Below are 18,534 nucleotides of genomic sequence, written 5' to 3'. Positions count from 1 at the left end.
AGGAATTTGGAAGTGGCTTAGTTGGGCAGTTCTGGCTCTGGATCTCAGGTGGCTGCAGTTGGCATGTCCACAGGGGCTGCAGTCATCTCAAAGCTTGACTTTGCTCGTTAAAAAACTGTTAAATCAATTTCCAGTCATGACAACTCCGTGTGTGCAGAGAACTGCGCCAGAGGGTTTCAAGGCTAAGCTCTTTTATTCTCAAAAGTGATTGGCATAAGACACACTCTATACTGACATGGACTAACAAAGAAAACCCTATTACACAGACATAGGGGTTAGGATTTACAACACATATTTTCAGGAAACAATTCAATCCATACATCTGCTATGCTTTAAGAGGCTACCCATTCACATATACCAAAAAGACTTCAAAGCAGCAACGAAAACAGACACATGTGCACCAATGTTCACTGCAGTCCTATTTACAATTGCCAAAAGATGGAAAACCACCTAAATGTTCAAAAGCAGATGAATCAATAAACAAAACGTGACATATGCATATCTTGGAATATCATTCATCCATAAAGAGAAATGAAGTCCTGACACATGCTACAACATGGATGAACTCAGAAAACATTCTGCTGAGTGAAATAATTCCATCAGAAAAAGATAACTACTGTATGATTTCACTAGAAAATAACCAGAATAGACAAAGGTACAGAGATCAAAGCTTTATTAGCGGTTACCAGGGTAAGACGGAACGGGAAAATCATCGTTTAGGAAGCAGTGTCTGTTTACGGTGATAAAAATTTGGCAATGATAACTGATAGCACCAAATCGTACATATAAAACACAGTGAATTAGCAAATATATTTACAGCAATAAAAAAATAAACCATTCACAGAAGTCACAGTTGTTTATGCACACAGACTACATAGTCACATAGTCTATAAAAACTATACATGATAAAAAAGATACATCTTTATATATAGTTAACTGGATATATATGCAAAATTGCTCAAGAATGATCAGGTAATAAGTATTTACTGAAATCTTCTTGTAAAAAAACAAGGTCCTAAGCATACAATAGCCAATCCCTGGGCAGACAGTAAAATTGGAGCTGTCTGTGCTCTCTACAGAGCGAAATTTACAAGATCCCTTAGGTTTTTCTTGTGAAACCCCCAAAGATAGGATTTTCAAAACAGTCAGTGATAAAGCCCCTCGTTCCCATTCACCTACGTGATACCATGTTTGGATGTCATAGTTTCTGCTTGCCTCAGATCAGCCATGCTGGTTTACTACTGCCACTCCTCCCTCCAGTTAGAAAGACCCAGCTTTAAGGTTAAGTCCCAAGAGAGTACAACAGTATTCTCTTCCCTCGTTGAGCATTGTTCATACTTCGTGACTTACTGTATTTTATCAGAAAAATGTTTAAACATGACTTTTTAAAAGATGATGTCATTTTAATGGGCAACACTCCCAAAACTTTTCTTAAGGTCTATGACTCTACCTTAGATCAGTATCCCACTTTATTTACTTAGACACAATCAGTACTACTGTTGATACTGCATTTTTCTTTCCATTTACACCTATTCCTCACTATCTTATCTGACATTTTGCATTTATGACAATAGTAAAAAATCTATCAGACTATTTTGTGCATTAATGAGGCAGCAGGCATGGTGGCAACAGCCACGGAGCATCCCCTACGCTGCACTCCACTCCCTTCTGCTGGCAGGGACACTGTGTCCAGCTGCCATGCGGGGCCAGCCTCCTCTGTGGCCATGACCTCTGGGAGGATTTGCAGGCAGCACAGAGCCAGTGGGCACCTGTGCTGGGTTCCCATCTCCTATGTGGCATGAGGCCCTGCAGCTCAAAACAGCTGTGGTTTGGGAAGGGAGAAAGAGGTATTGGAGAGGGTGTTTGGAAGACGTGCGTGCAAATTTAATGACATCCCAAAGTGAGCTTAACTGGGCCTGAGGCCTCCGCCTGGGTGGGAGGCTTTCTATCAGTGACCTCATAGAAAGTCCCCAGCCTTGATGACTCAAAGGCTCCAGGATAGTGAACACAGGGCAAGTAGGGGTGGGAGTGGAGCCCTGGAGGCAGCTCTTCGAGGGAAGCTCTGACCAGCACAGGTGGAAGGTCAAGTCATCAAGCCGCCAGCCCTCCCATCACACAGCCGAGCTTTATCCAGCTTTTGTCTCCTTCAAGCCTCCTTCTCCACAGAGGAATAATCCATAACTGAACACATCACAATGATGACCACATCAGTAAATCTTAGCTGTTGTTATTTCTATGACTGTATTTTCTAAATTAAACTGGAAAAATGGATGGTCTAAAAACAGAAAAAAAATATCCTCCATTTCTGCATAACGTTATCTTTTGTGTAACAACCTGGTCTTTGGAACCTAACCATGTCGATAAGCGAGGAGTGGGTGTACTCACTTTTTAATTTAGTCACATCCCAAACAATATTATTATTGAAATAACAGATCTGAAGTGCTAACATACATTAAAATTCTGTATGTTCACAGTAAGCCTGAAATCACCTCTTTTACCATTAATAGGGAAACCCTAGTGGTGTAGTGGTTAAGTGCTACAGCTGCTAACCAAAAAGGGTGGCAGTTCAAATCCACCAGGTGCTCCCTGGAAACTCTGTGGGGCAATTGTACTCTGTCCTATAGGGTTGCTGTGAGTCAGAATTGACTCCGGCAAGGTTTTTTCTTTTTTTTTCACCATCAGTAGTAACACATAATCCACACTGAGCATTCTACCTACATCTTAAAGCAAAGCGTCAAAGGCAGTATCACAATTTGAAAGAACTAAGAATACAGAAGTCTCCGTTTTTCACATATGCCATCCATAAAAAATTCTGAAACTCAACACATGGGTCACCACACTTTTATTACCAGTCCTCAGTGTATAAAAAACAAAACAAAACAAAAAGCCTTTAGCTACTTCTGTTTTTTCTGTTTCTTAGGTCGTCCACTTTTCTTCTGTCCTTTCTTTTTCTTTTTAGTGAGAACTGCTTTTTCTCCAATAAATAAACTTTTAGACTTTGCTTCTGCATGTTTTGAAGCAAAATTAAGTCCCTGCTTAGGTTTACTCGCATTCTTCAAACCTGGATTTGAATTTTGTTGTTTTAATTTTTCTTTGTTAACAGAACGCATGACTCTGAGTTTTCTTCCCATTAGTTCCGAATTATTTAATTTCAGAGCAAGATGAACAGCATCTGTATTCTGAAATAAAAATTAATAAGTTAATCTTCACCAGAAACTCATCTGTAAATAAACTAACAAAATCACTACGCTAATGGATAAGAACCATTTTCAGATTTGAACATACAAACCCCTTCCATTTCCATACCTCATAAGCCCCAACCTCTTGTGTTTTCACAGCAGTGCGTTAAGTCGCATTTTAATTAGGTACCAACAAATTTTTCTTCAGGAAGTTCTCAAACAATTTTGTCAAATGATCAGGTGAGTCACAATCCTAAAGGTTTCATTTTTCTCCGGTAAAGCGAGGTGTTAGACTAACTAACCATACGGAATCTTTTAAACCAATAAAACGCCTGCTTCATAGAAATCTTTGGGTAAAAGTCAAGCTGTACTAGACGAATTGAGGGCAGGAAACTCTACACTTCCCGAGATCCTGGATTAGGTGCCCTCTAGAGTTCCTTTCAGATTGAAAGACCTAGCATTCTTTTATTGTATCACAGAACCACTAAATGATAATAACGCTTAATGTCTGTTCAAAGACTTTAGAGCCTATCAGGTAATAATCAAGAAGCAGTAAGATAACTACAATACAGGAATGATGTAAGACACAAATCAAAGAAGCCCTAGTAGTGCGGTGGTTAAGTGCTCAGCTACTAACCAAAAAGTCTACGGTTTGAACCCAGCAGCGGCTCAACAGGAGAAAGATGTGGCAGTCTGCTTCTATAATGATTACAGCCTTGGAAATTCTATCGGGCAGCTTTGCTCTGCCCTGTAGTCGCTGAGTCAGAATTGATTTGATGGGAATGGATTTTAAGTGATATTGAGAGACTTGAAAATGGTCACACAACTTGCGCGCTAATGGGAATAATCATAATCCAAGGAGCAGGAAATCATTCAAGAAAAAAAACGTAACCACTGCATTTTGATTTTTACACCAAAAAACAGAATATTGCAAATGTCCAACATTAGGGGAAGAAAAGAGTATAAACTATGTTACATCACTTAGTGGAACATTCTTACACAGCACAATGTAACAAAGCGGGCTGCAAAATTTTATATACACAGATATAAGCTCAATTTAAAAAAAAAAGGCACAGGAAAAAACTTAAAGGAAATGTATTGACTGACGGTTGCTGAGGGAAGAAAAATTTGCATGCTCTCAGATAGTACATGTATTATTTTTTACTACTTTAGTTTTTTTAACAATGTTAGGCATGAAACAATAGTCATTATTTAGTCAACTAAAGTAAAAAGACTAAAATTTTCTTCTGAGCGAATGGTCAATTAATTTCCCCATTTTAAAGAAACTGAGATTCAGAGAGATAATATTACTGTGAATAAAGAGCCAACCAGAACATCTTTTGGCTGAGGTGCTACTGTAGCAACCGTACTCCCTAACACAGTTTATGAACTCAGTTTTCTCAAGACACAACTGAGGGTAAAAATGACAGTTATGTCCGAATAGGTGAAATGGGAGTAACAACCCCTCCCATTTCTTCAAAGGACAGTGATAGTGCCTGAGTCTGCCCTACCTCAAACAGCACATAGCCAAACCCTTTGCCGACTCCAGTCACTTGGTCTCTCACAATTCTCACGGCCACAACACTTCCACAGTCCAAAAAGTGCTTCTCAACCATAGATTCTTCAATTTCTAAATCGAATTCAGCCAAAACATAGGTTAAGACTTGGAATCTCCTTAGAAAGCTGGAAATTTTTAATAATAAAGCTATTTACACATTAAATCCATTGCTATCGATTCCAACTCATAGCGACCCTATAGGACAGAGTAGAACTGCCCCATGGTGTTTCCAAGGAGTGGCTGGTGGTCCATTTACATATATCATCATGAAAATTAGTCTATTTATACTGCATGCTTTTTAAAGTTGGTCTTCAGGCAAAACATTAAGTTACTAAATCAATTTTAATTTCCCGTTATTTTAATAACAGATAGTTTGTTTAAATAAACTTACTGTAAGGGAGATTCCCCACAAATACTGATCTTTTGTCCCTCTGAAACACAAAGAGAGTTAAGAAAAAAAATCTCTCAAGCAGAAGTCATCCTAAAATCCTCCTTTTCCTTCACTTCTCGGCCTGACTTGGTCACCACTCCTCCTGAGTTAGCCACACATCTCTCTCATCAGTCCCTTGTTTGGTGATCAACTTACTCCATCTTCCTGGCTAGACTGGGAGTGAGTGCCACCAGAGGGAGCTTTGTTCACGGCTGGCACTGACACATGGTAGTTGCTCAAGAAAGGCTTGCTACATCGGGAGTCAGCAAACTGTGTACGTAAAGGGCCAGATGGTAAATATTTTAGCTTTGTGGGCCCTGTGGTCTCTGTCGCAAATACTCAACTCTGCTGTTACAGCAGGAAAGCAGCCAGCAACAATAGGTGAATGGAAAAGAATGTCTACGTTCTGATAAAACTTTATTAACAAAAAGGGTGGTGGATGGATTTGGCCCACAGGTTTGCTGACCCCTGTACTTTCATCCAGGTCTTTCTCATTTCTCAACTAAGCACTTTGACAATGACTGCAATGAACTGTGACTGCAGTGAACTCTTCCAACCCATCCTCCCTTTCCAGAGAGGCCTGTGCAAAACACAAATCTTGCCATGTTACTTCTTAGTTTAAAATTTTAAAACAAATGCCACATAAAATCCAGATCCCTCAGCATGGCAACCAAGGGTCTTCATGATTTGGCCTCTTTTCCTCCAACTGCAACTCTTACTACACTGCCCCTCGTACCTCATACCTTCTATCTGCATCAAGCTCTTACCATTCCCTCAGCAAACTAAGTTTCCCATCATTCACACTGATTTTCTTGCCCAGATATGCCCTTTTTTGGGGGGCGGGGGGGAGGCAGCAGTAGTTTCACTAATGCCTACTCATCTTTCAAAACTGATTTAAGACCTATTCTCTTAGACACCTTCCTTGACCCTTCTTGTTTGCACTTCCCCAAGTTAAGTGCCCCTTTCTTGTGCTGATACAACATACTATGCATCTATTGTATAAAACCGAAATAACAAAACTCACTGCTACTGAGTCAATTCCGACTCATGGCGACCCTACAGGAAAGAGTAGAACTGCCACATAGGGTTTCCAAGGCTGTAAATCTTTACGGAAGCAGACTGCCACATCTTTCTCCCTTGGAGGGGCTGGTAGATTCAAACTGCTGACCTTCTTGATATTTACTGTAAAACCAGGCAACAATCTGTTCATCTGCTCATCTCTACCTTTATACTGTGAGTCCCTAAGGAACTGAGACTGTCTTACCACTGTGTGTCTGACACACAGGAGGTATTCAAATAACGTTTAGTCAATGATTTAACTTTCCCAACCTCAGTCTATATGATAAGGGGTCAGAACAGATAATCTCTAATGTACCTTCTGGCCCTAACGTTCTAGGATTATTTGCTCTAATAGTGGGGGTAGGGAAAGTATTCAAGCAGAAGAGAGTATATTCTTGAAGCTAAAGCTGACTAAAAGTCCTTGTGTCACTCTAAGCACCCTAAGCATCTCGAGGGAAGAAGCTTCATGTTCTTCTGTGCTCACCCGGGTGCTCACACTACGAATCCCACTCCCCTCTCAGCTCAAGTGCAGATGGAAATATTTTTCTCTGCAAGGCTACAGTTAAGTTCTTTAAAAAAATTAAATACTACTTACAGATGAGGTCTCAGATGCAAGATCAACTCTAATACGAAATCCATCTGCAATTTGGGTCCCATTTCTATAAATACATGGGGAACTGGTTATTACAAATGAGCACTGAGTTACTGTAAAATGAGCTGTAAAGTAAAACCAAGGAATAAAAAATGTACCTGTGCACACTGAAATGCAATAATTCTGGGCAAACCTTGAAGAGATACAATTACCTTTTCAAAGCTTTTGTAGCAGCACTCTCATCCTTAAACACGACATAGGCATTAATATTTTTCTGATCAGGATGAATTTTACGTCTACATCAAAGAAAACAAAATTTGTTATCCTCAATCTTACGAAAATAAATACAGCTTATTTTCTATTCTCAATCAATAGATACAACGAGAAATACTGGGGGAAAATTTCATCTCTTAGAATAAATATGTAATAACTCAAAAAGTAACACATAACTAATAAAGTATTAGCCCAAACACGTAGCCCACCCCTTTTTACAAATCATCGCTGTGTGAGAACCAGTAGCCCCCCAACATGACACCAATCCCTGAGAACATTAAGGACTAGACACTCTAATCTCAGTTGCAGCTCTGTATCTGGCACACACACAAACAGATGTGAAAGGCAACTTGGATTTTTTTCTCTAACTGTAAAATAAAACACACGTATAAAAAACTACACAAAAATGTATAGCTCAGTGAATTATTAAAAGGTCAACACCCTAGACACCTCTCTATGTGGCCCTTCCCAATTACAACCCATCCCTCCCTCCAAAGCTAACCACCAGGGGCAGATTATCAAACAAGTTTGTCTTGTAAGAAGTATGACAGAATATTCCTTAGAAGCCAAGGATGGTGAGACTTCATCTCACATACTCCGGACATGTTATCAGGAGGGACCAGTCCCTGAAGTAAGGGCTCATGCTTGGTAAAGTAGAGGATCATCGAAAAAGAGGAAGACCCTCAACGAGATGGACTGACACAGTGGCTGCAACAACGGGCTCAAACACAGCAATGATTGTGAGGATGGCACAGGACCGGGCAGTGTTTTGTTCTGTCGTACACAGGGTCGCTATGATGGCACCTAAACAAGAAGTCCAAAGGGACTGATGCAATTCAAATTTTTTATATAATAAGATTCCCAAAAATGTTTCTAAAGTATATTATTATAGTTTATCTACTACAAAGACACTTCTGATTGTTTTTCATCATTTTATGTACCATTAAGAAAGAAAACACACCCAAGACTGGGGGACGAATGGGAAGCCTCGCATAAAGCTGAAGGTAAATGAGAAAGTACCATGCCATATAGGAAAGGAAAGCAAGGAAATTTGCACGTCTCATACTCGGCACTCAGGGGGAGCCCCTGAGAATGTGAACCTTAAGTCACACTACCAAACCTGTTGCCATCAAGTCGATTCCAACTCACAGCGACCCTATAGGACAAAGCAGAACTGCCCCATAGGGTTTTCAGGGAGTAGCTGGTGGATTCAAATTGCCGGCCATCTGGTTAACAGTGAAGCTCTTAACCATTATGCCACCAGGTATCCCAACCAGAGGACTTAAAGCAGTCTCGGGCTGGTGGTATACCCACGTGACTGGCAGAAGCAAACAGTCCTCCTCCCTAGGAGCGCCTGACTTCAGGCCAGGCTGACAGCAACTGTGAGGCATCACTAGTTCAAGGTATATCATGATTTCAGAGATGATAAGATGTGGGAAAATGTGTAACTCAGCACTGCTGAAATATGGTATTTATGATTTGTACTAGAAAATTTGGGCACAAAAGTTTCTTATTCTGTTCCAAACACTATGTAGTAATGAACATGCTTAAAATTCCTCATGGTATATTTTCCAGTAAATTATTTTATATTACATTCTGTGACTCTACAATCTACATTAAGGCTTAAAGACAAGCATTTTACAAATAAATTTATACACTATTACAGACACAAAAAAAACAGTCAAGCGTGATGCATTATTCAATAAATAAAACTCTACAAAGTTGCTAAGAAATTATCTCAATTTTTAACTAAAATGGAGAGAGAGTTTAAGATTACCTTTCTCTAATAAACTTACTTTATTGCTGCCAACTTTTTAGATAAAGTCCCTTCTGCTGGAATCTTTTAGAAGAAAGGAAAAAACAGTATTAAAGAAAATTCAGTATTTGAAATACTACTTCAAATTTATTAAATTCTAATTTAAGCCTAAATACCTAGCTTGGATATGTTATGATTAAAAAAACTCTAGGGAAATAATCAAACCAGAAACAACTGCCCTGTGCTGTATGAATGGGACCTCATGGCTTAGGTTAAAAATTTCCAATGTTAGTATCATACTCAGATTTAACAGGCAGTGACTCTCAAATAACCTAGACGGAAGTAAAAGTAATGAGCTCTCTACCTGTGTCAGATGCCTCAAAGGGGGTTCTAGTTATGACAACATTCTGCTGTCACATGAAAAATGTGAGTAAAATGGTTTTATGTGTGTGGAAAAACACATTTCTAAATTAATATTTTATATTCGATGTGATTTTAAAATTAAACTCATAAATAATATAAGTAGATACATTGTTACTTCACTCCTTTTGGGGTGAAGAAAATGTTTAAGACCTACATAGAGTTGGTGGTTACACAACATTGTGATGTACCAAATGCCACTCAATTGTTCACTTTTAAATGGTTAATTTTATGTTAGGTGAATTTTACCTCAATTAACAAAAGAAAAAAGATAGAGACCCTGCAGTTCAAGCCTAGGAGCTTCTATGAATGTAAATCTCATTTAGGGCAGTTACTACAAATCTCCTCTGGAAAAGCTGTTTTCCTTCTTGGTCATCTGATAGTTTACATAGGCTCTTTTCTGTTTGTCCTGCTAAGACTGCTAACCTAGAGTCAAACTCTCAAAATATAGGAAGAGAAACAGCGCAAAACACGCCAAACGACAAACGACAGTCATCGAAAAAAATTTGCCAGGTGCCTTCTGTGTGCTCTCAAGGATCTACATCCTGTTATTGAAAATATCAATAAATAAAGATAACATAGGGCAATAAAGTACAAAAAGAATTTAGAGGGAAAAAAAAACACCATTTAATGATATAAAGCACCAGAAGGCTTGAAGAGGTGACATTAGCTGCATATTGAAAAGCACATAGTATCTTGATAAGCAAAATGGAACTTTCAAAAGAATTCTAGGAATAGTAAATGAACTGAGCAAAACGCCCAAGGTGAGAAGGCCTATGTACATGGTCAATAAAGACATGCAGCTACCTGGTTGCTGCACAGTATACATGTGAAGGAACAAAGAGCTGGCGGCGAGCTGGACTGGTATAGTGGGGCCACCATGTAAACTGATAGGTAAGCCCTGAGGACACTATTTCACTGACAGAATAACTCAAAGTTTTTAGGTAATTCAATACATACTTGGAGCCCTGGTGGTACACTGATTAAGAGCTATGGCTGCTAACCAAAGGTAGGCCATTTGAATCCACCAGCCACTCCTTGGAAACCCTATGGAGCAGTTCTACTCTGTCCTATAGAGTTGCTATGAGTTGGAATAGACTCCACAGTAATAGGTGATACATATTTAATGGGTACAATGTGCCAGTGCTGGGGACCCAAAGATAAGCAAGGCAAATAGGGTATTTGTAATCACAGTTTACATTTTCGTGGGACAATGTCACCAACAATTACAGTAAAGAGTGATAAGTATAACAAAGTACAGGGTGCTTGCTGTAGAGTGCACAGCAGGGTCACCAAACATGGGTACTCTAGGGACAGGCAGAATCAGGGCAGGTTTCCCAAGGGTAAGAAGGTAATGCCAAGGGGTGTGTGTGTATGTGTGTGAGTAATAGTGGGGGTGGGGAGCTGGGAAGGGGAGGGGCACCAGGAGGAAGTACTTTAGGAAGACTAAGTTGACACTGGTTTGCTGGATAAAGCAGAGGGAGACTGGAGGTGAGAGCCATAACAGGCCACTGCAACAATTCCAGCAAAAGGTAATGAGAACTTAGGTGTGAAAATATAAAAAGCAAGGAATGACTCATCTAGGAAAGGCACCACAGTTGAAAAACCATCAAGGTTGGCAAACAACAGAATGGCTGGGCCAAAGAAGAGAGGCAAAGGCAACTCCAAATGTGAGTAAGCTTGTAGCCTCGGCTTAAGTATGTAATATAGGAAAAATGATAATATAGACAATCAGTGGGCAGCAGAGATTGGGGTGCGGGGCAGAAAGAGGTAAGCACAAAAATGCTGAAACTGAGGTGCTGGTAGGACTTCTGAGTTGACATGTCAGGTAAGGATCTGATATGTTGAACTAGGACTAGGAAGGGCAGACAAAATGCATGTGAAAAAAGGAGAAAACAAACACCATGAAAACAATTTTGGGGACTGTGTCAAAACCTTGGGAAATGTCTACTTTTAGAGAAGTGGGCAATTCTGGAGATGTCCCAGGGATACTGGCAATGTCTGGAGATATTTTTCGTTGTTACAGCTGGGGGAGGGGAGTTAAGAGTGCTATTGGCATCTAGGGGAGAAAGGCCAGGGACGCTGCTGAACGTCCTACAGTGTACAGGACAGCTCCCAGAACAAACAATTATCCAACCCAAAACATCAATAATATCAAGAATCACCTGAGAAAAAAAAGAAGTCAGAAACACAGAATGAACATTTCCTGTATTCTAATAAGCATTAATTACATTAAAAAATAATAATATTCACAATATATACCACAGTAAATCATACACACAGTTAAAAAAAAAAGTCATGTATAGAAAAACCAACCACCACAAATGACACTCATTTCACTCTCCAATGAATGGCACTACAACTAGCCTACAGAGTGTTTAACTGGTAAAACCAAATACTAATCACTTCTATAAAGTTTTAACATTAGATTAAAAAAAAAAAAAAACTTCATCTGTCTATGCTCAGAGTATGAGTGTTGTTGGCAGCAGTCACACAAACTTACCATACTGGATTGACACAATACATATGATGGGAACACACTGGATGGATGTAGGACATATGATGGGAATGATGGGAATGCAAGATTCTGGAGATGCTATTCAATTAAGTTTAACTTCTCTGCCTATTAAATAGACACAGCAAAAAAAAGTCACCCATCCACCCTCCAAAGAACACGCCTGGCCTTAGTAACAAAGATACGATTTTATTACGTGAACTCATTAAATTGTTTAACAAAGTCCAACAGTCCGCAATAGATACAAGGGCAACTCTTCTTTTGGGACAGATTAGAACGAACCTGTTGCTTGAAAAGGTTAAGGTCAAGTGCTACTCTCACTCATACCAAGAAGTTAATAGACTGATTTAAATGCAACAGCTTTAAGATTATGCAATTTTAAGCGGCAAGGGGCTTACCAGAGAACGAAATCGTACAGATTCTATTTGTCCGTACTCTTTAAAAAAAGACTTCAGCTTCTAAAAAGAAAATACACATATGCTTTTAGTCCATCAATTAAGTGGTACAAAAATGAAATAAGTAAAACTGCCTCAAAATTTTTACTAACAATTTTTATTTTAAAAGTCTTTCAGGAGAAGTAGGTGACTATTCAGTTGGGTAGACAAAAAAATTTACCGCAACTAACACAAAAGGAAAACACGATTCAAGTTCAAATTAATATCCATGAGGTACACAACATTTTTGTCTTCTAATCTTCTACAATCTTTAACTACAACATCTAAATTTAGGTTAGGCTTATTTTTATATTTTCCATAGATTCTGTCACCTTTTCACTATGGGTTAAACCAGACAAAACTCTTTAGGATGTTTATGTCACTATGAGAAATTCTCTAACTGTTCAGAATTGAGACCATCAGATCGAGGGAGAGCCTAGAGGGCAAGTTGTATACATTATTCTTATGACTGGCTCAAGTGTATTATACTTAAGGCAATAATTTCTATAACCAAGTCTAATTCAAAAACAATTTAATTAGTGAGTGTAATTTGTGCAAAGCACCATACACAGTCCTTTCTCTTGAGCCCCTTATAATCTAATAGGAAAATCAATAAGTGAAGTATGCTATAAAGCCAACTGTATTATGTCCTACAAAATAATCATGAATCAAATGCTAGGAGACGAGGGCAACAGTGAAAAGCAGAGGTTAAGAAGTTAAGTTTTTTGTACTGTCTGCTTTTTCAGGAATTGTAATTTAAACTGTACTTCAAAAGATGAGCAGGGTTTTGATCTGAGGGATTGCCAACAGTGTCATATGAAAATACAGAAAATAAAGGGCATGTTTTTGATTTGGTGAAGCCCAAATAATGGAAGAAATTGAGGATGCACTCATTCACTTAGGTAACGAATATTTATTGAATGCTTACTATGTGCTAAAGGAACCCTGGTGGTGCAACGGTGATGCACTCAGCTGCTAACTAAAAGGTTGGTGGTTCGAATTCACCTAGCAGCTCTGCAGGAGAAAGCTCTGGCAATCTATTCTGGTAAAGATTACAGCCAAGAAAACTCCATGGGGCAGTTCAAACCTGTCACATGGCGTCAGCATGAGTTGAAAATCGACTTGATGGCACATAGCAACAACTACGTGCTAGGCACCCTTTCAGGTGCACAGCATACACAGAGCAGTAAAGAAAAGATATAAATAAATACCCCTGCACATACGGAGCAGCTCATGCTTTAGTGCTTATGTGGAAGTCACCACAATAACCCAAATGAGGCTGACCAAAGCCTGAAATAGGGTAGTGACTATAGGAATGGAAAGGAAGGGGTGGAGGGTGGAATCTACCACAGAACAATTTATGTATTTATTTATACTCAACAGTGATTAATTATGTGTGTACTCAACAAAGGAAGAGTAAACAAACGGAAAAATTATTAACGTCCCTCAATTTTTACAATATACAAACCATAAACTCACCTTCTTATTACATGTGACTGGCAAATTACCAACAAACACAGTTCTCTCGTTCTTTAATCTCTCCTCTTCTTGGTTGACTTGAATTTTCTTTCTTTGATTTACAACTGGGTGATCTACATCATCAAGCACTTTTTTATCTGCTGCTTTAACACCACCACCAGACTGGGAGCATTTCCTTTTCTGCCCGTGTTCCTGGTGAATTTCTTCTTCTTCTAAATCAGCACATGCTAGAGCGCTTTCCCTTTTTAAGGCAAAACAAAAAAAGGAAGAAATAAGAGTCATGGAAATCAGGTCTAATATTCGACAAACGCAGTTTATAAATGGATAGATACTCTCTGTGATTAGAAATATTTCCCAACTACTCTGGCTTTTCTAAATATGAATTTACCATTCACAAACATATCTAAAATTTAAAAGTAATATTACCAAACAAGTGGGTAGTGTTTTTAGGAAACAAATTTTCAACTTAAAAAGAGTTAGAAGAAGAAAAACTCCATTTCTGAAGACATGCTACAAAGTCCAGATAAAGCACAACTGCTCTAGAACCTTAGAGGGTTTGCAGCACTATTTTGAAGGGTGGCCCAGGGCGTCTGAGAGGATTACTATACCTGCAAAATATTTACTTTATAAAAGTAGTATGGCCAATAGGAAAGAAAAGATTTCCTACTTTTAATAGTTCTGTAACATTTAAAGAACTGTGTATCAAAATTCTGAAATGGAAAGTTCAATATAAAATACTGGCTTCCCTGAATAAGTGAAGTCTGAGAGTCAGCCCAAAGAGAACTGGATGTGGATCTGAGTGAGGGGAGGGAATGGGTAGGAGTCGTCATAAAAATGACTGATTCATTCAACAAATATTCACTGGGTTCCTATTGAGTTCTAGCATCTGGGGATATAAAGATTAAAAAAAAAAAAAAAGGCACCATTAAAGGCCTTTCAATAGTCTAGCTCATTGCTGCTGGGTGTCATCAAGTCAATCCCAACTCCATGTGACAGAACAGAACTGCAGTATAGGTTTTCTTGGATGTAATTTTTATGGAAGTAGATCACCAGGTCTTTCTCCCACATAGTCACTGGGTGGGTTCAAACTGCCAACCGTTAGGTTAGCAGTGGAGCACTTAACCATTGTGCCACTGGGACTTGTAACTCACCAGACAAGCAAAATTCAAAATAAAATGGTAACTAATATACATCATGGGAATATAAGAGAAAAAATGTGCCTGGAAAAACAAATTTCCTCAGAGGAAGAAGCATGATGCCTGATACACAGTCACTGCTCAATAAATTTTCACTGGGTGCTTCTCCAGGAGATCACAAGCTACACTAAAAAGAGGGACTACGTCTAATTTTTGGTTCAGGATGGTGTATAAAATATCTAGCAGGAGTCAAAGAATATGAGACAGTATGGTAAGGTGGGAACCAGGTCAAGAAAAGCCTTGCCTGTTATGCAAAGCTGCTTAGATTTTATCCCACAGAAGACTGGGGTGACAGCATTGAAGATTTTGAGCAATGCCTACAAAGAGATCATTTGGGCAGCATGGTGGAAGATAATTCGGAAAGGTTGGGCAAGGCTAGAGAAGGGACTGCCAGTATGGAGACAGTTAATGATGGTGTATATCTGAGGAGAACAGGGGAGAAAGTGGAAAGGAGAAGACCGATTTAAGAGAAAATTAAAAGCATCATCAGGACTCGGCATCTGATTAGATATGCAGGGAGAGGTAATGGTATAGGAAGACTCCTGGGTCACTGGCCTAGGCAACTAGAAGAATGGTGGTACCAAAGGGACCGGTTTGATGAGGATGATGAGATTAGTCTGAAGCATTCTGATTTTGAGATGTATGTGGAACATACAGGAGCGAGTGCCAGTATGCAAACAGATATACAGGTCTGGAGATTAAGAGAGAGGCTGCCCAGAATGAGAGAGAAAAGGTTACGAGAAGACGACCAAGAAGAGAATCCTGAAGAAAATCAACATTAAGGTCAGAAAAAAAGGTACCAATGACAACAACACTAAGAAGGGCTAGACAAACATGAGGAGTAGAATCAGAAGAGACTGCTATCAGAGACGTCAACAGCTTCAGAAGGAAAGCAGCCATCTCAAATGTAACAGGGAAGGCTCTTAAGGCCAAGGTCATCTGCTGATCAAATATGACAACCAGGTAGGGTGGCCTCCCTGAGCACTATTTCATGGGCATGGTCAGAGTAAAAAGAAAAAACTAAAACAAAACCAAGAAATAACCAGACAGTGTATAGAAGAATAAAGACATCAAGAAAAGCGACAGTGAGCAAGTATAGACAACTTTTTAAAAAGTTTGAGTACAAGGCAAAGGATTGAGGGAACAATAGCAAAAAGAGATGATTGTAGATAGGGTTTTGCTTTTTTGGGGGGGCGTGAGAGATGGCTTCTTTTTCTAAGATAAGAATCTTTAGTGTACTTATATGGTAAAAAGATTGAAAATACAGAAAAAGAAGACAATGGATGCATCTGATGGCTGGCCCAATCCCTAGAGGTGCAGAAGAATAAGTATGTAGTGTACACACACAGACAGCTGAATAATCTTAGATAAAAAGGAAGACACTTTTCTCTAAGAAAAAGGGGAAGAGATTAAGGGTACACATAAATATAGTAAGGCTGTTGGTGGTTCAGTGGTAGAATTCTCACCTCCCTCGCAGGAGATGTGGGTTCAATTTCCGGCCAATGCACCTCAAGCACAGTCACCAACCGTCTGTCAGTGGTGGCTTGCATGTTGCTATGATACTTAACAGATTTCAGAGGAGCTTCCAGACTAAAATGAACTAAGAAGAAAGCCTGGTGACCTACTTCTGAAAATGAGCCAAAAAAAATCCTATGGATCACAACCATATGATCATAACTGATCACAGGTATGCTGTGGGAATGGGCAGTGCTTTGTTCCTCTGTGCATGGGGTTGCCATGAGTCTGGGGCTGACTTCACAACAGCTAACAACAACACAGATACAGTAAATAAGGGGACAAAAAGTGGAAGTTCACAACTGTTAGCAATTAATAGCTCTTGCACCAGGTAACAGGATCACCTGCTGAGAAAGACTTGGGGGGGGGGCGATGAGGGGGATAAGGGACTTAAAGAGCATGACAACCATTGTGGAAAAGCTGGTAATGGGGTAGAGGAAAGCAAACTAGGATCGTGTGGTGGCACTGCTAAGCAGCAGAGGGTGCACGTAACTGGACGCCCTACAACTTCTGTGGTGATGGAAGGACAGAGTGGGAGAGCTGAGCCATTGCTTAGACTCAGAAGACATATATCAACCAACTGCAACAAACACACCTTCTTTGGATCCTGATTCAAATAAACTGTATTAAAAACAACAACAACAATAAAATACCATCAACTAAGTTAACGGGAGAAATTTGGTCCCTGGATTTAGTTGAAAAACACCAAACTCACACTAAAATTTTATAAATGAAATACTAAGTCTTAGATTTACTTCCAAATGAGGATATGAATGGGAGTAAAGATGAATCAAGACTGACCAAGCATTAACAATTGCTGATGCTGCGTACATGGGGTTCATTATCCTTTTCAAATTCTGTACATATATGACATTTTGTATAATAGAAAAAATTTTAAATTAATTATTAGAAATACGAAATGAGAAAAAGATTAAGACAACTATTGTGGTAAATGAATTATAATTTCTTTAACATCAACTGAGAGGGAGAGAGGTTACTGACCTGTTTGCCAACTTTTTGTCTGCATCAGAAAGTTTCTTCTTCACTTTCACTTTTTTTGCAGGTTCTTGCAAATGTGGTCTTTGAATTTGGGATGTAATTTCTTCCTCCTCATCCTGTTTCCTTTTTTTGGTGGTTTCCTTTTAAAAGTTTGAATTTATGTTTGAGATCTCATCCTTTAAAATTCTGAACCTAAGCGATAATTCGGTGGTCTAAATTAGCATCTTTACTCTCTTACAGGTTATATCTAGTAGTGAAAGGTTACTTAAAATTAATCCTATCTGCCCCATGCCCCCAAAGGCACAACAGAAATCATGTCCTGCATGGTCAATCGACGGGTAAGACTTGCTTGTCGAAAAGCTGTTCTAATGAAACATTCGTCATAGAACCCAGTGACTTACTTTAGGCACAGGCACGTACACGGGTTGAACCGGAGTCTCAAAAGGGCTGAAGAGGGACGCCAGCCGATCTGTGGTGCCTCTGGTGAGGCGCTTACTGTGGAATAAGCTATCGGCGACTTGTCCAACGAGATACTCTCCAGTCAGGTTCCCGCAAAAGCTGTCGTCCGGGTTCTCCCTGGAAATGAACGCTAGATACTCAGCGACACCACTCCACCGCCCGTCGCTTCCCCCCTCCCGAGCTCCCAAATGCACAACGTCCTTGCCCACGTAGACATTCCGCATGCCACTCACCCCTGCCCGGCATTTGTCTTCTTCTTCCGTTTTGTCTTCACTTCCAAAGCCATTCTGATTCTAAGGCCTCTTAGAGAGCAGCGGCATGTGAGCCTGCACTTCCGGGTCCCAGTACTTCCGCTTCCGCGCCCGGCAGTCTCTGCGGCCGAGCCTCTGGGCTGGAGATACCCCACAGGAGTGAGGGCGGCCTGCGAACGCAGGGTTGTGCCGGGTGGCTGTTTGTTTCAGGGACTTGACTTCTGAGTCAGAATCATCCAGGCTGAGTGATAGGGAGTGGGGTGTCAATCCAAGCAGAGGGAAAAACGCACCAAAATGCCAAAGCACGAGGATAAGAATATGTTATTAATCAATGACAGGGCACTCTCCCTAGTGAATATTTGTTAATTTGACTTTTAGGTGACAAGAAACGAGAAGAAATTACTAGGTAAATCATTGAA

At 39.7% G+C, this 18,534-nt stretch overlaps 1 protein-coding gene across 2 annotated transcripts; it reads right to left on the bottom strand.

Moving 5' to 3' along the window:
• Nucleotides 1-663: 663 nt before the first annotated feature.
• RBM34 (RNA binding motif protein 34) lies at nt 664-18,211 on the bottom strand. 2 transcript variants are annotated; one of them, XM_049868485.1, is made up of 11 exons: nt 18,098-18,211; nt 17,807-17,981; nt 17,409-17,545; nt 13,696-13,936; nt 12,181-12,240; nt 8,888-8,931; nt 7,031-7,114; nt 6,822-6,885; nt 5,129-5,168; nt 4,691-4,809; nt 664-3,179 (listed from the first exon to the last, which is right to left on the bottom strand). In XM_049868485.1, exons 1-11 carry the CDS (start codon nt 18,148-18,150, stop codon nt 2,895-2,897), a joined length of 1,302 nt encoding a protein of 433 aa, XP_049724442.1. In that variant the 5' UTR covers nt 18,151-18,211; the 3' UTR covers nt 664-2,894. The 2 variants fall into 2 exon arrangements, with proteins under 2 accessions (XP_049724442.1, XP_049724443.1); XM_049868486.1 differs by lacking the exons at nt 4,691-4,809; nt 5,129-5,168.
• Nucleotides 18,212-18,534: the final 323 nt, after the last annotated feature.

Source organism: Elephas maximus, chromosome 24 (assembly GCF_024166365.1).
Source record: "Elephas maximus indicus isolate mEleMax1 chromosome 24, mEleMax1 primary haplotype, whole genome shotgun sequence".
NCBI lineage: Eukaryota > Metazoa > Chordata > Mammalia > Proboscidea > Elephantidae > Elephas > Elephas maximus.
This window is presented reverse-complemented; position numbering and strand designations above follow the sequence as displayed.